The sequence below is a fragment of the Lytechinus variegatus genome, chromosome 4 (genome assembly GCF_018143015.1).
Source record: "Lytechinus variegatus isolate NC3 chromosome 4, Lvar_3.0, whole genome shotgun sequence".
Lineage (NCBI taxonomy): Eukaryota > Metazoa > Echinodermata > Echinoidea > Temnopleuroida > Toxopneustidae > Lytechinus > Lytechinus variegatus.
In genome coordinates this window covers 20,589,281-20,612,302 of record NC_054743.1, presented here as the reverse complement: position 1 = coordinate 20,612,302, position 23,022 = coordinate 20,589,281, and the positions used below count along the sequence as shown (strand labels likewise).

General features: G+C 37.5%; 1 protein-coding gene across 1 annotated transcript; it reads left to right on the top strand.

Moving 5' to 3' along the window:
• The first annotated feature begins 1,994 nt into the window (after nucleotides 1–1,994).
• On the top strand, nucleotides 1,995–22,806 carry LOC121413588 (tyrosine--tRNA ligase, cytoplasmic-like). The gene is made up of 14 exons (XM_041606460.1): nucleotides 1,995–2,144; nucleotides 3,905–3,994; nucleotides 5,251–5,400; nucleotides 5,790–5,965; nucleotides 6,981–7,191; nucleotides 7,571–7,622; nucleotides 12,241–12,281; nucleotides 13,308–13,446; nucleotides 13,785–13,870; nucleotides 15,112–15,247; nucleotides 16,042–16,148; nucleotides 17,168–17,361; nucleotides 19,385–19,529; nucleotides 20,773–22,806. Exons 2-14 carry the CDS (start codon nucleotides 3,947–3,949, stop codon nucleotides 20,881–20,883), a joined length of 1,596 nt encoding a protein of 531 aa, XP_041462394.1. The 5' UTR covers nucleotides 1,995–2,144; nucleotides 3,905–3,946; the 3' UTR covers nucleotides 20,884–22,806.
• The last annotated feature ends 216 nt before the right edge of the window (nucleotides 22,807–23,022 follow it).

The following is a 23,022-nucleotide window of genomic DNA, read 5'->3' as shown; positions in this document are numbered from 1 at the left end:
TTTTAGGAACATTTTTTCTCCTTAGTTTATTCAATATAATAATTTTTGTCGATTTTTTTAATTGATTGAAAAGGAAAACGATTTTGGACTTGCGCGCTACGAGAATAAACGAGTTTTCAAATAACGTTCCGCATCCCATTGTTAACACACCACTGCATTAACTAGAAATAACAAGTTCATATTGTTGAAATATAAGCTTTCGCTGTATGATTGTAAGAGAATCCAAATGGAGGAAAACCCTGTGATATCTGTCAGAAAATAAAATCATGCATGTTTTACACTTTATTTCACCCCCTCGATTCTGTTCATAGAAACTTTTTGGGTCCAGTGCCCGAACCCCCCCCCCTCTTTACGCCAATGATTAAGAGTTCCTTGTATAGGCATAGAGATAGTAAAATAAAATGGTTTATGCCATCACATCGCGTCTTCGCGTCGGGACGAATTTGACATGGTGATTGGGCAGAACTTGGATATTGGGAATTGGAGAAAATAGACGAAGTAGCCCAGGAAAAATCAGTTGACTTTGAAAGTGTCTTGGAATAACAACACCGAGGATAAAAAATGATAAATTTAGTGAGAGAGAGAGGGGGGGGGGGCTACGGAGAAGAGAAGGAGGAGGAGGAGGAGATGAAGAAAAATGGCGAGATTGCAATAATAAGAGGCGGGCCTTGAGAAAATGTGAGGGGGGGATAGAGTTAAGCGTCGTTAAGATGCGAGATCCTAGTTGGAGTAGAATTCTATTACGATAAAATTGATTAATCACGACCCAGAAATAGTCTGTTTGGATCGGAGGAAGGTCTGGAGGAAACATAGTCAGAGGAAAGGTCGGAGCCAATATACTCCGACCTTCCTCCGACCAAGATACTCCTGGAAATAGAGTATCTTGTCGGAGGAATATGTTGGAGTAACTCGATATCCGTCTGTCCAGACGGGTACTACCCCGACCTTTTCTCCGACTGAGTTTCCTTAAACCCACCCCCCGACCAAAACAAACCATACGTCTGGTCGTGATGATCTGAGATAGATATCTTTGGAACTTTAATCCATGCAATATGCTTTTACTCCCACCAGGATCCCACGCATCTGAAGGAAGTAAAGAACCAAGTAAAAGAAAAAAAATGTATCAAACATTAATTTGTTTTTACCATGCATTCGGGCAATTTTTGGGAAGAATCCTAGGCCTATAGCTCTGAATTTCAAACATTGCCATTTTAACTGATCCAGAGACTTTTGGCGATGAGGATAAGAATATGATGATGAGGTCATGATGAGGATGGAGATGATCAACTATTAAATGGAGAAAATAAAAGACGATAAGAACGAGATGAAAATAAAAAACAATGGCCTTGGATCAGCTGGGGGGGTGGGGGGGTAGAGCCTCATTCAGCCCTATACCCCCATTTTTTTCCCAATAAAGGTAGGCCTATAGAAAAAAAGAAAAAAATTACCGTCTGTTTTCTAGTTAATAATTTGATTCAATTAATTAATTTAACAGATTTACTTATTAATTAATCAATTTATTAATTCCTTCCTTCCTTTATTTATTTATTTATTTATTTATTTATTTATTGATTGATTGATTCATTCATTCATTCATTCATTCATTCATTCATTCATTCATTTATTTATTTATTTATTTATTTATTTATTCATTCATATTGTCAGTCCGCTTAGGTTCACCTCTTTCAAAACCGTTCCGAGCCCCTGGAAAATTAAGATGAGAAAGGGATGAGAAAGGAAGATGAAGATTTCGATGACCCCCCCCCCCCCCCGAATCAACAAAAATCTGACACGCCTTTTTCTGCTTAGCCTTATTTCGATGCATTACAGATAAATTTATCTTTATTTAAGTAATTTTACAGCTATAAAATGTTACTTCTTATAAAAGTGGTATATTAAAGAGGATTCTAAAATAATTTCTTTAAATATTTTTCAAAAACTACATATCATACTTTCATAATAGTAAAAAATCTCAATCTACTGAGACTACAGAACTAGCCATGTGTGCACAGCGCATGTATTATGGTGATGCAATCGCTTTGCAAGGAGTGACTTTTGTGTGCGACTCAACTCATGTGAATGTTCACGTTGTTTTCGAATAGATCCACGACAAGTCCTTGCTTTTGGCCTACTAGGAATTTCAGGCAAGTATATTTTCTACATGTATTCTGCCTGCACGGAGCAAAGATCTTAGACTTTTAGATTTTTAGAGTATACGTCTGTTGATTGAAATTCATTCATAAGCTGACATGGGAATGAACGTATGGGACTGTTATTTAGTTAATTCTGTTTCTGTTTATCATGTGTCATGTCGGTCTAGGCCTAATTGTAAAAAAATAAGCCTAACAAAGTTACTCTACTACTACATCTTCTAGTGTAGACTCGGCAATACACCTGTTTCCACTGGTATAACTAATAACATAAGAAGCATTTTAAATCTAATTTCACAATTGAAATGACACTACATTATTGTTAATTGATTTATTGGCAAGAATGAATATGAATTCTTTTGTTGTATGTTAAATGTTGGGTACTGGTCATGCCATATTTGACATTTATCCATTGTAAATTTTCAGTTGAAAATTTCTCACAGTTCATCGTGATCGTGCGTTGTCAGTGCCAGTGGCAGTGGTGAATGGGTATATATGGATCATATTATTACTGAACTGAACACTTCATAAATTGTACCATATCAAATGCATTCTTTTTCTCAAAATTCATCAAACTTCCACCATAAATATACTTTTACACAAATGTACAAAAAATAGAGAAACATGTTTTCTGTGGTAAAGTTGGAAAATTTACAATATCACTGATCAGCTATTATGACCACATTTTGTTGACTTGATAAAATAAAGACTTTGAAAATGTGTTTTGGGAATTTTTCATCATCTCTCTATACAAATTACCTTTGAAATTGAAAGGATGTTGCAAAGTTTTATGATAAAAGTATTGAAATTATTTTCTGATGCGTAAATGCGCATGTTCGGTAATACAAGGCTGGTCAGTAAAACAATTACCCACTAGCCACCCTCAATTAAGTATAATCATGAATACCAATTGGAAGGCAAGATCCTATAATTTAAGACTTCCTGTCTCTACGGACTCTAAATTGCTTTATGGAATAACTTTGGTCAAGGATTTTGCTGGTATCTCCATCTAAAAATTCCATAGCAATCGACTAGAACTGAAATTGTCATAAAAAGTGTGACCTTAATTTATGCACATTCATGCAGATAAAGGTAAGATAGTTGTGTCAAATGGAGTTATAAAATCGGTTGGTATCACATTTGTTAAGATAAGACTTCTGATTGCAAAATTACAATTTCTTGAGACTTGTAGCTTGTCGAGAAGTTCATATTTTCTTGGAATGGATGTAAAGGTAGCAAACATTGCTGAAGTTTTGCCAAAAATTTTAATAAATAGAGACCTTATCTTAAAGAAATCAATTTAACTGGGTAATGTTTTATTTCTTTTTTACTGTTGGTATTGTCAGATTTTCAACATATTAATCATTTTTTTTTAGATAGACGACCGTAAACATGATACAGCGATGCATGAATTGTGGGCACACCACCATTCTCTCATGTTTTGTTCTTATATAAAAAAATTGGTGCCATGAATTTCGAATCCAATTTTTCTTCATGTTGGTTGAGATTTTTGTGAACTTTGAATGTGTTAACAATAGGCCTACCACCTATTTTGTTGCAAAATTATATTCAATAATAAAAAAACAAGAAATATTCTCAGGCTTAGCCATGTTATACTCGTGGGATTCAATAAGAGTAGAGTTTAATTGCTGCAGTTGACGTTTATTTTTGTACAACATGGGTCAGGGTGAGAGAGTAAAATATTTTGAAATTATTTTCTAGCATTATTTCATGTTATTCAAATCCTCACACAGGGTTTCAGAGATCTACAAGGGGTGAATCAAACTCAACTCAAGATGGCTACAGTGGAGGAGAAAATGGAACTGATTACTAGAAATTTACAGGTAGGTTTGGATCTATACCTAAACAGATTACAGATAGCTAGACCCTCTATTTGAAACAAAAAGTAATTAATAAAGATAATGAATTGAAAACTTATATAAGTGTCTCAGATGTAAAATTGTATTTCATTGAAATTGCATGTAAGGCACTCCAAATTTAGTTGTATTGGACAATTTATAGGCAATATAAAATTACAACTTTTGAAGGTAGATAATAACTCTAATTATAATTATTGAAAATCACACCTAGTGCATAGCTGCCAAGTAGACTGATTTTCAGTATTTAGTACTGAAAAATGAAAAGAATACTGATGGTTTCATATAAAATACTGATTTCTAAAGTTCAGTTTTATGTTTTGTCCTATGGCATATCTTTGAAAATACTGATTTCCTTGCCAAAATACTGATTTTAAGCTTTTAAATTACTGAAATGTACTTGTTCAGGTTGGCAGCTCTGCTAGTGTAGCACTTGATGTTTCAAAATTATTGAAAGAGCTTGATATATTTACAGTGGTTCATTTTAGATAAAATTCCCTTGATTTACAAATTGGGTGGGAAGTCCTAGCTGTGAGATTTGCCTACGTTCACAAGGGCCCTTATTCTGAACTTGGGTTTAATTGAACATATGGTTTGACTTAAAAAAATGTATTACAATGAAAATTCAAATGTAAAAGTTCTGCACACTTCAAGCAAATGTCTGTTTTAAGCATGTTTGGCACTCATATCAAATCTGTCTGGGAATAATACTGGTAAGTAAAACTGCTAGGACCCGCCTTTTACAAAGGAGAGTATGGAACTCAGGTATGGAAAGCCAGAGATGACAGACACTCACATGTCATTGATTATGTCCACCAGCGATTGAGCATGCTCTGTCTTACTGACAATGGGATAAGTGCATACACTACAAAGAATTATGACGCTGCTGGCTTCTCATATTTGAGATGGCAATTACACACATTCAGTCAAGTTCAAAATTCAAGCCAATTGATTTATTCTTTTGAAATGATTTGTGGGAAATTATTTGGCCTTAATTCACACAAAAAGGGGTTTTATTAGGAAGGGCTGGGCCCGCATGTAGTGTAAAAACATGGATGATGCAGATTTCATGTACAATTTTAGTCACATGTACACTGAGAAAGGTCCAATGATAAATGTGTGTTTTGCAAATTGTGCTAAATACACGTATGCTCTGAAGTTAAGCATGATTGCAATTGGTAAAAGAGAGATAATTTTTTTTGTACATACTACCCCATCTGTAGGAGGTGCTTGGCAGAGATAAATTGGAGACGATGTTAAATGAGGGGAAAGACATTGCCGTCTACTGGGGAACTGCTACGACCGGCAAGCCTCACATTGCTTACTTTGTCCCCATGAGCAAGCTAGCGGACCTACTAAGAGCAGGATGTCAGGTATAGTTGCAATCAAAAGCTTTATACAAAGAACATTGATTACATAGTTGAGCAGTAGCAGTTGTCATTATTAAGGCTCTGGCTGAAATGTAGACTGAAGTGGGTATATTTCAATGGTAATTTGATGGTAAACTACGGACTTTCAGTTTGGCTAAATGACAGTTCATGCATTGACATAACACACCAGATTCACTGGATCATAACATTTTCTTCTTGGTTGATTCAATTTTGACACAACAAAAACACCACTGTTATCCTGAAGTGAATATTGAAAGATATCTAAATAAAGTAAAAAAAAAGGGAAGAAATAAAAAAAGAAGGGAATTGGATACTTGCTAAAAGGTAATATAAAATTATTGGTTAATTGCTTTATTCTTTTGAAATTCAAGGTGACGATCCTCCTTGCTGATCTCCATGGTTACCTTGACAACATGAAGGCACCATGGGATCTGCTTGAACTAAGGACCAAATACTATGAGCACATCATCAAGGCCATGCTGGAATCCATTGAGGTCCCTATCGAGAAGCTTAGGTTTGTGAGGGGAACGGATTACCAGCTTAGCAAGTGAGTACAGTTAAGGCTTCTTAAAGGAAACCAAAACCCCCAAAAAGAAGCAATCTTATTGGAAAGAGTAAAATTAGAGGAACAATTAAAAAAAAGTTTCATCAAAATCGGTTATGAAATAAGCAAGTTATGGACGTTTAAAGAGTCTTGTTGTACTTTCTATGGAGATCCTCAAATTGGCCAACGTGCTTCACAATGGCTGATTTTGTGGACAACTCTCCATTTGATTTGTACACACATTATCCGATTTTCCCTTTTATTTTACATATTGCACATTATCTCCTCCTGACTTTGACATATGTGGTGTGAATTATATTTTTCCCATGACATATGTTGTGCTGAGAAGGAGGCAAGATGCAATTTGAAACATGAGGAAAATCTGAAAAGTGAGTACAGATGAGGCTTGTGTAATTCATTTTCATTTTCCCCAAAATACAAAGGTCGTTTTCTGTCATTTTACTTGACATTAGAAGACAAACAGATTGGAAACAATTACATACAACATAGACAAGATAATCATGTAGAGGTGATGTAGGAGGCTGGTAAAAAGTTGAGCTTGTAGAGTGCCAAGTTTTCACATTGTAAATTGTGCATGAGTTTCATGATGTCAAAAATATTCAGCATGTTAGATCTGTTATAGTCTACATTTTTAGTATCGATAAGGATATTAGCAAGCATTGGGGACTAAGAATTTCAATTCATTAGATGTTTGTTATACATGCACTTATCTATTGTTCTAGCATTCATTTTTACATTCAAGGAACAAACAAAGTAAAAAAAAGGATCAACAGAGATATAACCAAGAGTGCTACAAATCTTGTGATTCCTCCTTTACATGTTATAGATGTAGGATGAATTTATTGAAAGTGAATGAGCATTTTTTTTTACCAGGGAATCGTAATTGAGTTTTATTGCATCACAAATCTTTCAGCAGATGACATACTTGAGAAAAGTGCTTAGTAGAGTAAGGTATTTATAGTTTCATGATGATAAACAACGTCCTTATCTTTATCAGGGAGTACACCCTTGACGTGTACAGACTATCATCGGTGGTCACTGAGCACGACGCCAAGAAGGCTGGAGCCGAGGTGGTCAAGCAGGTGGATCACCCCCTTCTCAGCGGTCTACTCTACCCTGGTCTTCAGGCGCTAGATGAGGAGTACCTCAAGTGTGATGCACAGTTTGGAGGCGTCGATCAGAGGAAGATATTTACCTTTGCTGAGAAGGTAAGATGGTTCAAGGTTCACACCAATTCAGTTCTGTTATTCGTGTAGAAAAAAGTGGAAATCATATTACATACCGATTGTTTAACCAGACATGCTTTATGCCTTAATTATCTGAAGACTAATTGGAATGGTGTTTATGCATTTGATTTGACATTTGGGAGTTTGGACAAAATTCCTCTTCAAAAATTTGGTATGACATGGCTTAAAATGTGGAAGTAACCTCTTACTTATCGGTATTTACTTTATTTTGATCTAATGATCCTTGTAGGACTATGCCTGTTCATTGACAGCATTTATAAAATATCCTGTTTGGCTGTTAGACATTCCTCTTTCATAATCAATAGTGTTTTTATTTCCTGTTTTATCTTTCATCCCACAGTACATGCCTCAACTTGGCTATGCCAAGAGAATACATCTCATGAATCCAATGGGTAAGTTTGTAATAATCAATTTATTTATTTCTAATTTGCTTGTGGCAGTTGGAAGTTTTTATGTCCCTACCACGTGTACATTATGTGAATGTGTACTGCAATTTTGATAAAGAGTAATCAAATTGCATTTCATAATTGCTGTGAAAGAGCCAGGTCACTTATGCTGCATTATTGTATAGTCCTTTGAAACATCTGATAAAGCAACCTACATGCGAGTGTTAAGCAATATGTAAAACAAATTAATACTTATTGTTAATGAAGATTTTAGGTAAGACTAGTAAAAGTGTGATTTACTTCTGGTAATCCTGTTAGATATGTTGAATATTATGAAAGATGGAAACTTCCCTTGATGCCATTTAATATTATTCCAAGATGCCCCTAAACTTTCCTTGCTTTTGCACTGCTATTTTTTTTAATGATATATATATATGTATACCGGTATATAACTTGTGTGTAATTATTGATTTTAAATAAAGAGGCTTTAGGCCAAGTCGCAATGAACTGGAATTCAAATACCCTCGATGCTCTTCTTTCTGACTCATGCTAATGCAGTCTGCTGTGGACATTTGATAGTAAATAAAGAGGCTTTGATAGGAGAAAATTATAATTTGTAAACAAATTTTCTGCATTAATTACTCTTTGGTTGTCTGTCAAGCTGACAAGACGTGTTTTGTTCGAGCTCCGCTAATTTGGACTTAATTTTGGTGTTATCGTTCGAGTTTCATTATAATTTTTATATCAGTCTACTGGACTTATTGCGTACAACATGAATATGCGGTTATCTTAATTCTTCTATCATCATCAAAAGTGTTAAAACGTCGAATTCGTCGTAAAATTTCAGTTTTTAGAGAGATTTTTCTTCAATATTTGCATCTTCTTTCGCGTAAATTGCTTTGACAACGGGCATGCGCTACGCGGGGATCATCTCTGCGCCCACTGCATCAACACCTGCGCTCATGTGTGTGTCTGGATTTACGCGGACATCGACACCTGTTGTCAGTGGCGTCATAATGGAATTCTTCCTGTCAATGGCCCATATCCTCTATTTTTAGCAACTTGGACCTAGTATTATGAAGGCAACTTATCGTGTTTCTGCATGACGATTTCAAAGACGTTTCTGCCAAAAGAGATCAACTATCAACATCTTAGACTCGGTGAACTCCGGTAGAGAGAGTCCTGTACCTGGTCATCCCCAGGCCTGTTCAACACCGCTACCAGATGCCCCAGACACGGTGCCCATGAGTGCTCAACAGAAAAACATTAGTGTGTTAGTAATTAACTGTCAAAGCATCAAGAATAAACTGGCCGAATTTTGGATAATCATTGAAACAGCAAAGCCCGACATCATAATCCTTACTGAAACATGGCTGAACTCGAACATCCTGAGCAGTGAGATCTTACCACAAGGTCTGCATTATGAGCTTTTCAGAAGAGATCGATCAGATGGCTATGGAGGTGTAGCAGTCGCTATCTCCAGGAGTTTTGATGCAAAACATCTTCACACTGCAGATGACTGTGAAGCACTGTTTATCGAGCTTAATATTACAGCCAACAGGAGTCGGAAGGAGTCCATCATTGTTGGAGCAGTCTACCGACCACCAAGCTCTCGGAATGACTACATGGAGAGTCTCTGCACCAACATAAGAAATGTGGCTCAACAACACAGAAAGTCTGTCTTATGGATTGGAGGAGACTTCAATTTACCAGACATCGACTGGAGTGACTATGTGGTCACTGGCCACCGCAACACGCAATCAGTGAATAATGACATCTTCACTACAATCGTCGAAGCAGGTCTTGAGCAGATTGTCACCTTTCCCACTAGACTGGAACATACTCTCGACCTGTTCCTGACAAATAGACCAGCCTTCATCAACAATTGTCAGTCGATGCCTGGAATTGGTGACCATGACATCGTGTGTATCAACACCGACATCATACCACGCAGACGCAAACCTGCCAAACGCAAGATCTATCTGTGGGACAAGGCCAACATGGAGGATGTCCGTAAAGGAGGTGAAAGGATGGCTGAAGAATTCTTTAGCAAATACGACGCGTCCTCATCGGTAAATGAGATGTGGTCATCCATTAAAACAGAATTACAGGAAATACTTGACAAACATGTTCCATCAAAATTCACCACTCAAAGATACAATCAACCCTGGGTCAACAGGAAAGTTAAGAGGTTAAGTAGACAGAAACAAAGAGCCTACAACAAGGCCCGCTCATACTGTGGTCCGAGGAAGGCACGGATGTGGGAGAAATTCATCTCACTGAAGAGGAAAACGCAGAAAGCTTGTAAGGAGGCCTACGAGACATACATAAACAACATCATTTGTCCTGATCTTCGATCTAACCCCAAAAGATTCTGGAGCTACATCTCAAGCAAGCGCTGTGATAGTAATGGCATCTCCCCCCTTCGTGGACCAACTGGCGCAACTTTCACCAGCAGTAAGGACAAGGCAAACCTCCTCAACGACCAATTTTCATCAGTCTTCAACAACGTTGACGAGGACAGGGAGCCCATCCCCAACCTTGGTCCTAGTCCGTACCCCCGCCTATCGCACATTGACGTCACTTCAAATGGAATAATCAAACTCCTTAAGAAACTAAACCCACACAAAGCATCTGGACCCGACAACATTCCTCCCCGACTTCTGAAAGAACTCGCAGATATTCTTGGTCCCGTTCTTGCCACTCTTTACCAAGCATCAATTGACACTGGCATTCTACCAGAGGCATGGAAATCTGCTAATGTAACACCCATCTATAAGAAAGGGGACAAGAGTTTACCATCCAACTACCGCCCGATCTCTTTGACCATCATATGCTGTAAGATCCTAGAGCATATCATCCACAGCACCATAATGGGCCATCTTGATGTTCATAAGATTCTCACTGATGTGCAACATGGCTTCAGGAAGGCAAGATCTTGTGAGTCCCAGCTGATCCTAACCGTGGACGACCTTGCTCGCAACATCGACGCATGTGTCCAGACTGATGTGATTCTGCTTGACTTTGCCAAGGCTTTTGACAAGGTGCCCCATCCTCATCTTTTACGTAAGCTAGAGTACTACGGTCTCTCCGGCAGCCTCTTGACGTGGATCAGAAATTTCCTTCATGGCCGTACTCAGCGTGTAGTAATTGACGGGGAAAGTTCCGACATTGCACCAGTAACCTCAGGTGTACCCCAGGGCAGTGTACTTGGGCCGCTCCTTTTCCTGGTCTACATCAACGACCTTCCCAACTGTGTCTCCGATGGCACCAATGTCAAGCTCTTTGCCGACGATACCATGGTGTATAGGGCCATCAACAGCCATGATGATGCAGTTCAGCTGCAACAAGATCTAAATGCACTACAAGAATGGGAAAGGAAATGGCTAATGGAATTTCATCCCGGGAAATGCCAGGTTCTTCATGTCTCCAAACGGAAGAAAAAAGACCGACATAGCCATACATATACAGTCCATGGAACTGAACTAAAGCCTGTTGAATCTGCCAAGTACTTGGGCGTTGAGATTTCGAGTGATCTCTCCTTTGACAGACACATTGACAACATTACCAAAAAGGGAATGAAGACACTTGGCTTCTTAAGGAGAAACTTGCCCGGTAAGTCATGCTCCAAGGAAACCAAAGCTGCCTGTTACAACACACTTGTTCGGCCTATCGTGGAGTACGCAAGTTGTGTGTGGGATCCCCACACCAGCAAAGCCATTTCCAAGGCAGAATCTGTGCAACGGAGTGCAGCTCGCTATGTGATGAACAATTACTCAAGACGATGTAGCGTCACAACCATGATTGATGCGCTTCAGTGGAAGACCCTGCAACAACGTAGAGCAGTGTCAAAGCTTACTATGATGTACCGAATCACCAACCATCTGATTGACATCCCCGACGACCAGTTGGTACCGCTCAACACTCCAACCAGAGGCCACAGCAAGAGATTTCTAATCCCACGATCACGCACATCACTACTGAAGGATACGTTCTTCCCAAACACCATCCGTTTGTGGAACGGTCTACCTGAAAATGTGGTCATCTCACCATCGATCGACATCTTCAAGACACGAGTCAGAGATGTCGTCTTAAACTAACTCAAAATATGAGAACAATTTGTATATAGTGTATATGCGTTCGTTTTTGGACTTATTTTCATCGAGCTTTGCTACGAGCAACACGTTTAATTAGCCGATAGACAACCAACTGTTGTGCGACGATACTCCGTGGAGGTTTATGCACACTACTGGAAGAAGAAGAAGATGAGTTTAAGATCGTATGCTCGATCTGTAATGAAAATCATAAGTCAGAAAAACTTGGAACCAGTGGAATTTGAACCTGTCATTTACTGCTTTCCGGGCAGCGACTTAACCACCAGGCTGTTCTGGTTCACGGCCAAGTCACGATGAACTGCATAATGAGTAAGAAAGAAGAGGATCTAGGGTATTTGCCAAGCAAGCAGTAGATGACAGGTTTGAATCCCACTGGTTCCAATTTTTTCCGACTTATGATTTTTATTACAGATTGAGCATGCGATCATAAACACACAGGAGTAATGCAGAAAATTTGCTTAAAAATGAGAAATTTTTGATTTGTTGAAACATTTTTTTTAATTTGACAGTGCCTGGTTTAACAGGAACAAAGATGAGCTCATCAGAGGAGGTGAGGAGGATCAATTTGTATTTATTTCATATTTGGATTAGTCTAGCTAGGCAGGGAGCATGTTAATTGGTGAATCTGTGCCTTATACCTGTGCTTAATAAAGAACTGCAAGTTGGTGGTCCCAATCAATGACCTATCTCCAAATACCAAGTATACAAATACAGGTTACTTTGCCAAAGTTTAATCAACTTTATGTAAATAAGACAGTTAAGTATGACTGAGGGGGTGTTGCAAGAAAATATTTGCAATCAATTGCAAATATTATGTTGAAATTTTACAACTGAGAGATCAACGTTATATAGCAAATCAGATTCAACTTTTTGTTTCAAGGAGCAGATTAGCAATCAGTCACTAATTTGCAATTAACTGCAAGACATATGATTGATTTAGGGACCAAAAATAGACTTGCAATTGATTGCAAGTTTCTTGCAACACCCCATTAGAGTTGCATTTAGTGTCCATTTGCGTGCTGAATAAAAGTTATCACCTTATTTGTCAAATTACGCAAAGAGGACGCAATCTACTTGGTATTAACCAATAACATGGGGCGTTATGTATCATGCGCACGTCAGCACTAAGCATGACTTAAGTCATACTTAAATCTTTATGAAACACCCCCAGGTCTGAAATAATGCTCCAAGTTAAAGGAGATGATTTCACTTATGGAATGTTGACTTATGCTGAATCTACTGGCCTGTATTCTGAAGTCAGGTTTAACTTAAACTCAGGTTTAAAGTTGTTTAAGTATGGATAGCCAATTGTTACATAAATCACTAACAGTAGAGATATCATATTTCAGCTCATCTAGCTCTCAATCATTTATAATTGTCTAGGAAGTGTGAATAGATGATTGTCTTCACCATCGATGAATCAGGAAAGAGCACAGTAAATATAAGAAACATATAACTTAATACAAATTTTGACTCTTGGCTTCTTATAATTTTAGTTAATTTTTAGTTAGACCATGGTCTAAATTAAACCTGACTCCATCATTCTTATTCTTATCCTTGTTATCATTTCAAACAGGATTCAAAGATTGATCTCTTGGACGATGCTGCGGCTGTAAAGAGGAAAATCAAAAAGGCATTCTGTGAACCAGGGAACATAGAAAACAATGGAGTATTATCATTCGTCAAGTATGTGCTTCTACCAAACTTAAAAACAGGTAAAATATTGATTTTTTTTAATGAATGTGAGTCAACGGTACCAATAAGTGTGAATGCGTGGAGGACGGGGTGCATAGTGGCTCCAGTTTAACAACGTAAAAGTAAATGTATGTGAAAAAAACCGAATTTGTGTCCACAATGTGCTAATTCTCCTTTGTCATTATGCAATTTTCACTTTGGGTAAAAGCACAAATTGTAATTACATATATGTACACGACCTCATGCTTTGCATTTTGTTTCGCTTTTTTTATCTGCAAAAGATTTGTATTGGTACACTTCAGCTTATGCTGAAAGACAATCTTGAAATACCATTATTTTTACTGTGTTTCTGTTCTAGACTTTGTGATTGAGAGGAAGGAAGAGTTTGGAGGAAATATTAGCTTTTCATCCTATGATGCTCTGCAAGAGGCTTTTGCCAAAGGGGTAAGGATTTTGAACTCAATCGCATTAACCCGTTGAAGACTGACTGATTATGCTATAACACACAATTTCCGTAGACTCACACTGCATATGTCAAGACTTATGGGGTGTTGCAAGAAACTTGCGATCAATAGCAAGTCTACTTTTGGTCCCTAAATCAATCATATGTCTTGCAGTTAATTGCAAATTTCTGATCGATTGCTAATCTGCTCCTTGAAACAAGAAGTTGAATCTGATTTGCTATAGCTAACATTGATCTGTCAGTTGTAAAATTGCAACGGAATATTTGCAATTGATCACAAATATTTTCTTGCAACACCCCCTCAGTCTCTAATGTGTTAAAGTCGTGTTAGAAGAGTAGCAGACCTATTCTGATTATAAAGTCGAAGGAAATCAAAGGTGGAGTAAATCACATTGTTGAAAAGAAATAATGTACGATCTATCATCTTGTAATGAATAGGAGAACTAATGGACTGTCGGCTCTCTTTTTGTTGAATTCATAAAGCAATGCTCTCCCAGCACCCATTTATTATTCTTCTTATTACTATTTTATTTTGCATTTTAAAAACATAGGCAGAATATAGAATACAAACAAATCAAAGAGAAGAACAATGATAATTTTACATGATAGAGAAAATAAGACCTGGGGGGTGTTTCACAAAGATTTAAGTATGACTTAGGTCGCACTTAAATGTCGACGCGTACATGATATGCAACACACAATCTTATTGATCAATACGCAGTAGTGCGCGTCCTCTTGGCATGATCTGACCAATGCTGTCATGCCTTTTATACTACGCGCAATTAGACATTTAAGTGCGACTCTAAGTCATACTTAAATCTTTGTGAAACACCCCCTTGAGAGTTGGAGAGGCTGCCTTTCATGAAAGCACAACTTTGCACACAATTAACTATTTCTGTACTGTAGAGATAACAACATTTTCTGGGCCCGATCTTACAAAGAGTTGTGATTGATTATTAATGACGACTATGGAAAGCCAGCAAAGTCAACATATTTGTTCAAATTTTTCCTAGATATGATGTATATTCATAAATTCATTGATTTCTTGACAATTTCGTGTGTTCTCCTTTGTTTTCAAAGGACATTTTGCAAATTTCCTTTTGATAAAAGTATGACACTGCTGGATTTCCATAGAGTTACTATTGATTGGATCAATGGTAACTCTTTGTAAGAAATGTCTTGATATCATTTTTAATAATCTTGAATTTCCCCTACACTCTAGGATGTACATCCTGGTGACCTGAAGACTGCAGTGACAAGGGAACTCAATAAGATCCTGGATCCAATCAGACAGAAGTTCTCTAGTCCTGAACTCAAGAAACTAACCTCAAAGGCCTATCCTCCACCTCCAAAGAAAAGTGAGCATCCAATGGGGTATCACAAGTAACTTGCAATCAATTGCAAGTCATTTTTATGTTGAAAATCAAACACAAGTCTTGAATTGATTGCAATTTGCACAAAAATGCTGATCTGCTTCTTGAAACAAGATGCAAAAATCAATTTGCTATAGTTAGAATTGATGTATCAATTATAAGTTTGGATCAGAAAGTTGCAATCGATTGCAAATATTTTCTTGATACACCCTATATGGTTATTTGAAATGTTATTTTCTTTATTCACTATATTTCTTGGACCCTGGACCATTATCCATTGATTAGCTGAATTCCCTTTTTGTTTTTTGCTTCATTATCATTCCATACATTAACAGCATAGACTGCTATGCTTATATTGCTGGTGGGCTGTTGAAATCAAATGTGGATGACGGCTCAGAAAAAAATTGTATTTCAGAATGATACAGACAGTGACAGCCACATAATGTTTAAAAGAAATGTCCTAATTCCTGTAGAGAAATCTTTAGGATAAAGGTGGTTGGAACTTGAGTCATAACTCTAAAATATAGCTTTTACGTACCAGTAAATTGTCCTTAAAATTTGTCGATGAGTAAATTTTGACAGACGAGGCATTAACAGCCCATTGATGATATGGTTTCAGTGTGTTATAAGTCATTTTCATTCTAGCTGACGAAGTAGTTTCATTCCAATTGTCAGCTCTTCCACTTCTGGGTCCTTTTTCATGAAGGTTTGTTATATTAACAAATGCACGATTTCTATAACAAGTTTACAAGCACCCAATCAAAATAGAATGATTTCGGAGGGAGGAGCAGCTCAAGCTGGAGGAGGAGCAGCAGCAGCAGCAACTGAAGAGATCATTCCATCTAGATTAGATCTTAGAGTTGGCAAAATCATCTCAGCGGAAAAGGTAAGATTGTATTTGTGCTTCTTGATTTTTAAGTAGATTACATGATATGTTCTGTCAATGTTAAGACTCATTAAGTATTGTTTAAGCCTCTTGAGCTCTTCGTGATCTGTTACAATCCGATTTTCAATGAAATTATAAGCATTTGATATAAACATTCCATTTTATAAAATCTTAACTAATACAGTTGAGATAAGTGGTAAGAATACTGAATTTGAAATTCCATTTCAAATCGTAATGTTATCATCTTTTCTTTAACATGAGCTAATTTAGACTTTTCTCTGACCTTATAGGCAAATTCCAGCTCTGGTAACGATCTCAAAATGAATTTTTACAGAATCCAATATAATGACCACCCAAGTGTCTGTTTGTATGAATAAAAAATATGTGCCAAAGGATTCTGGAAGAAATTGTGTAATTGCTGAGAAATAAGCAAAATAAGCGCGGATTCGGTCACTTCCGTCGGGTCTTTATTCCAGCAATAATAATACACTGTCCCACGTGTGCCTATCTGTGTTGGCGATCTTCATTGTGATCGTATTTCATCTTAGATTTTATGATTTCACAAAGTTCAGTTTATGTAACTGTACCAAATCTAGATCCACGATGATATAGTCATACAGTGGTTTTACAGACTTTCTCACGAAATAAGTGTTTTACTGCAAATACGTTCATTTAGCTTTAAGTTTTGCAGCAAAGCAGAATTATGATTTTTGTATTGCGATCATTATGCCAAACTTAAAATAAAATATTTTTATTTATTGATCTTTCACATTAAATGAAAAATATGATTGTTGAAAAATCATGTCATTGGATCTTGTCGTGTCCGCCAAGCTTTACATGTAGTTGATTTGATTTAATTAATAAATAACCATCACTCCCAATTATATTTCAGCTCTTTCTTAATTATGTTCAAAGTATTCTGATTCAGGGATGCTTTGCCAACCCTACATGTAAAACTTATTTTGAAAGAAAATCTTATTTTAGTGGATTCAGCATGGTTTGTATATCTTTGCTTCTAGCACCCAGATGCAGACTCGCTCTACTTGGAGAAGATTGATGTTGGTGAAGAACAACCTCGGACGGTCATCAGCGGTCTAGCGGGTGTGATCCCTCTTGAAGACCTTGTTGACCGCATGGTGGTCATGTTATGTAATCTAAAACCACAGAAGATGAGGGGGATTGAGTCACAGGCGATGCTCATGTGTGCTTGCATGTAAGTAGAGCTTATTATGATATTGTCATTTCGGTGCAAGAATGCCTTTTAATAGCAAAACATTTTTACGCACCCCATCGGTGCAGATATGCCCTTACACTATGCACTAATGTGTGCCGCTAAGGGCGTTTTTGCATATGCGATGTGCGAAAGTGTGGTGTTGAAGGCGTTCTTGCACCGAAACTATTGGCAAGCCCATAAAATAGGTGCTTTTGTACATCCAATCGCCATTTGTTATTATACTCCTACTTTACTTGACATGAATTTACTTGAAATGAACTGCTCGAACCATGATAAATTAGAAATAAAGAGCAGAGTACCTTGCATATGAACAAAAAAAGAAAGACGAATCATTTCACGAAAGTCCTCAATATATGAAGGTTTCTGCACATATTTTATAGCCTATTTGATTACCGTAAGTAACGGTGTATTAACCGCACCTTTTTCTCGGCGGGGTAGAAGCAAAAGTCGGGGGTGCGGTTTATACACGGTGACGGGTCTGAGCCAGCCCGCCGTAACCCCTCCCGTACATGTACGATGTCTGCCAGTTCACAACACATCGAGTGGCCGGGCGTAGCCGCCCAGGCAATGTCGTTTAGAGGGGTATGAGCCGCGGGTAATGGGAAGCGATTATTGCAATATTAATTAAATGTTGTCCATAACAAACGCACCCACCTTCATGACACTAATTTTGACTTTATTCTCGATTCAAAGTAGTGAAGTTCCCTGGCTAATTTAAAAGAGACGCCAAGCATACTCGGTAATATTTTGTCACCGCTGAGCGAGAGTTGAGTGAGCTTAGAGATTGCGTTGTAATGTGGTTGTAGTGCGACTTAAGCTGGCGCTATTCAAAGTCCCGTTTCGCGCCAGCTTGTTTTTTCCTTCCTGTTTGCTTTTCATAAGATACCATGTAAACCACGCACGAGAGAGACGGCACGAAGCCGTAAAAAACAACTGGAAAAAATGCCAATTTCTTTGTTTCTTGAACCTTCCTATAATCCCGTATCCAAAATTCATGCTAAGACATCAAATTTCTGAAAGTGATTGTGAGATTGTGATGCAAGAAATGTGAATGTTTCTTCCTCCTACGCTGGGAAAGACACAGATCATAATTTGATAAGATGTACTGGCATGACTTGTACTGTATCGTAGTTTGCAATGTAATGGCAGTGCTGTGTGTGTACACTGTGACTGTGAGGTGAGCGAGTGTGTAAGTTGCCAATATTGTCGGGACCGTTCTTTCTTTCTAACATTTGTAGATGAATTGATCAAGAACAGCATATTTCTGCATACCGGTAATCTCTTTGGATACTTTGAAATCTTAAAAACTTAGATTTTGTTTCTTCGTACCTCAAATATGCATGTAAATGTGAGATTTTTTTTAGTCCAAAGTTGGGGGTGCGGTTAATACACAGGTGTGGTTAATACACCGTTACTTACGGTAAACCATTGCTGTGTTGTACCATGTCCTGGACTAAACCCCTTTTCTTTATTCATATCGGTTAATGTGCAAGCTTAGTTGTGGTGTATTACTTTGGCTTCTGTGCCCAATATTTTTTGTTAGCAAAAAAATATCATAAAATGTGTGCCAATTAATGTTTTGTCTATAGATTTCTCCTGTAGTTAATTCCCTTTGAATTTCAACACCAAATAGTTTCAGGTTTGAAGGTATGCATAGTGGTAAGATTGGATGGAGAGGTTTGCGGTAACGCCATGTCCCGACTCCTGATGAAGAGCAAAGCTTATATGCTCGAACCGTAGAGAATAACAGCAATAAGAGCTGTCATCAGAGATTAAGCAACAATCCTTTTCAGGACTAACCTACATGGTGTTGCTGCTAACCTCTCAATCCACTTAATAGGTTCCTTTAAAATAATGAATTTGTTGGATATACATACTTTCCTTCTCAATTATATGCTTATACTGTTGTTTTATTTAGCTTCTCATCCTATTATACAAAATTTTTTGCTAAGGTTTTTAAAGGGCCTTAAGTTATATATTTTCTTCATTATTTGAATTTTAGAGAGAATGAGGATCCAAGACGGATTGAGCCTCTTTGCCCTCCAGAGGGCAGTGCACCGGGTGATCGTGTTTTCTTTGAAGGCTACGAGAATAAGTCTCCAGATGAAGAACTCAAACCCAAGAAGAAGGTCTTTGAAAAGCTTCAGGTTTGTGCATGTGTTTGTTTACACAGCTTGACATCGTTCTCATTACCATCCTAAAACTAGTTTACTGGAAACGAGTTTTAAATGAGAACAGTCGAAGGGGTCTTGGAAGCAATCTTCCAAACCGGTTCAGAAAACCACCCCGCGATGTAATTTTGAAAGATCGCTTTGCCTCGTTAAACTTGTTTTAGCGCGAGGACACAACCATTCTTCGGGAAGCGATGTTCGCACATTTCAAGTGCGCTACTCCACACGCTGTATGTGGAATGCCTACGCTGCTGTTTCAAATTTTGTGTGAAACATGTCACCCCATTGAGAGCGTTCCCATAGCAACAAGACCGCTTTACGTGAAGCGGTTTTTAAAGCCAAATGGGAATGATATCAAAGCGATCTTCCAAACTGGTTTCCATTAAACCAGTTTTAGAAAGTATGAGAAAGGTGTCCTTGATATTCCATGTTCTGGATGGTACAGCAATATGCACAAATATTATCTCTACCGACTATAATTTTTTTATGCAGCTGGTTGAAGGGTGAAAGCTTTGAGCTGAGCAGTTATGGTTAATTTTTAAGCAAAATTCTCACTAGTGCTGAATATTATACAATCTATTTCCAAGTTACCTTGTTGTTTCAAGATTAGATTGTCATAAAGGACGTTAGGACTGTATGAATTTTATTATCCTACCGCTAATGACCAGGACACTGTTTTATGCTTGCTAAATCATCAGCCCAGATAAATTCTTGATGTTGATTGTCTGAGAAGTGCAGCTCACTGAAATTATCAGAGTATGAAAACTTGTCAGTGCTGATAACTTTTTTTTGCCCAGTTAAATTCTCTCTTTCCTTTCCATTCTTTCTTATTGGTCTCCTTCATGTGTTAACCTTAGTAATACTGGGGTATTTGAACATTCTAAGTAATTATGCATGTATGCTATATTTCCTATACCTATTTATTTTGTGGTCCATTGTTTTTTAATTGATAAATGAAATTTTTAGTTCAGTTTGATCCAATGAGAAACAGAGGAAATATGATTTGGAAATTTGCCTTACGTAAGGACAAGCTTCAGGCAAAAGATGTTGGGACTCTGGAACCATAAGTGTTGACGGAAAATGTTTGAAGGAGGGATGGAATGTCTGGATCTACCCTCCCTTTCAGCTTTATTAATGATAAGTCAGTACCTTCCTTCTTTCTCACTTTTCTTCTCAATTCATAATCATTTCTCATTCTCTCTTTTTCGTTGCCTCTTAGGTTGACTTGAAGACATCAGACGACGGAACAGCTCAGTGGCAAGATAAACCTTTTCAGACCAAGCTTGGCTTCATCAGAGCACCAACACTCAAGAATGCTTCAATACGCTGATTACATCTGATCTACATTCTCATATTTTACCATTATTTTGCTAAGTGTTGCAGATACATTGCACATTTGAGTCTGCATAAGTCTCTCTTTTCAATTTGAATAATCATCTGAAGTTGAAGCTATTTTTCAGACCAAATTGTTCAAAGTGTACATTATTTATCTCTCTAAGTCTGATACTTATGGTCACAGGAAAATGGCTTTAATGGCCAAACCTATCTTATCTCTGTTAATATGATCATGGAAAATAAAGAAACAAGAAAAATATATACAGCTCCTTATTGCACTTTCTGCAATTGCATTGGTAGAGAAAAAGGACTACATTTTATTGCGATTATGCCAGAAAATATGTAGAATAATCCCATCGAAGACGAAGATGAGTAGAACTTAGTCAGTAGTCACATGAAGTAGGCAAACAACAGTTGCGATGTTTCTGCTGCGAACTGCAAGCCCTTTTCATGCAATATGGACTGATCACTGCTGCAAGTGTCCCTTATAGCATAAGCTACATTCCAAAGGCGACAGAATCGCTGCGTTGCTGTTGGTCCGTGAAACCGGCCAATCTGTCTCATTCACATGACGTTCTTGTGCCGTATTACAGCAACCCTTGGATGTTCTGTTGTCTTCCATGTTTCAATTGGGGAGAGTACAACAAGGAACTTTATATTTGCTGTGTTCTTTGCCATTACATTCATAGTGTATCTCATAAGAGAAGTCACAGAGGGGTGAGGTCACATTCATCTGTCCAAGCCTTTCGTGGGAATTGCGGGCGACTATGTTTTGGTACCCGCAGGTCGCCCACATGACAGTATCTTGCACGTATCAAACAAACAGTTGCCCGTAGGGGTGCATGCAAGTCTGATTTACCTGCAGAAAGGTTTTGAACATGCTCAAAACTCTGTTGCATTGTCTCTTCTCTCCTTCCTCTTTAAATAGATAATCCTCTTCGATCTTGAAAGTTCATCTGTGCTGGTTGAAAATATCAAATTATAGTCCTCTTGTAGAGTACCCAAATGATCTTGCCAGAGAGCAGTCATGGTTGTAAACAAGAAATCCATGTATCAGTCTTGTATCATTGGGTTAAATCTGGGACTTTTTTTTGTTAGTGACCATTGTAATCTGAGCTTGGGCAAGTTCAAACTACGAAACACCAGAAATATTCCTTATAAGGTTGCATAATTTGGAAATTGATAGAATATTTACAAATGAGAATTTTATGTCTGTGGCTGAGTGTACAAATTGATTAGATATATAGAATTAAAGATTTATTAGGAATAGGAATTTCCTTTATAAAAAAAATAGGGTATGCTTCCATTAATCTGCCTTCAGTTAATGTATGTACAGCGATATACCAGGCTATTGCTGAAAATGATTGATTACTTAGTCAAAATAAGGGATTTCTGTATTGCAGAAATTTGAATTTTCTTTGTATTTATGCCTCTACCAGGGGGTTGTTAAGGCAGAAAGAATTCACTGTGGCTAAAAGCTTAAACTGGTGCAGAGTTGCACTTGATGTTTTTCTGGTCTACATGAAAAAATCTTGATGTAATATTTCTAAAATTATTCCTTGATTTATTAAATTGAAATGTTGAAATGATATGCATTATACTTAGCATTAAACTTTGCCTTATGCATGCCAAATAGTGTAAGAAAAGGGATTTCTCAAGTGAAGGGAGAGAGGGGGCCAAATGGAAATCATTGTCATTCATGGACATACCTTATGAATAAACAATCTTCTAGTTGTGATTTAACCCTGAATCTCCCGGGGTATTTTGATTCTTGTCATTCCTGGGGGGGGGGGGGCATTATGGCTCCCCCTTAAGATCTCAGCAGCGGATTGCGTGATCACAACGAAAATTTGCATGATGGTAGAGTATGCAGTTGCATTGGTAAATTTCACTGAATTCATATATTCTTTATTTTTATATGAATTAATTATGCTAATTTATTCATGAAATCATACTTTTTGCTCTGATTCACTAAATAAAGCAGAAATGATACATTATGAATTTTGGCTAAATAAACAATTTGCATTGGATTTGTACATGAAATGACGTTTATGAGCAATTTTTGGTCTGACATGCACTTACATAATGTTCCGTAATGTCGTAAACGCGTACCTGGCGCCACAAATTTGCGTGA

Coding starts and splice junctions, on each gene's coding strand:
- LOC121413588 (XM_041606460.1), top strand. CDS start 3,947: ATGGCTACAGTGGAGGAGAAAATGGAACTGATTACTAGAAATTTACAG. Junction 7,623..12,240: donor ACATCTCATGAATCCAATGG/GTAAGTTTGTAA, acceptor TTAATTTGACAG/TGCCTGGTTTAACAGGAACA. Junction 13,871..15,111: donor AAGAGGCTTTTGCCAAAGGG/GTAAGGATTTTG, acceptor CCTACACTCTAG/GATGTACATCCTGGTGACCT.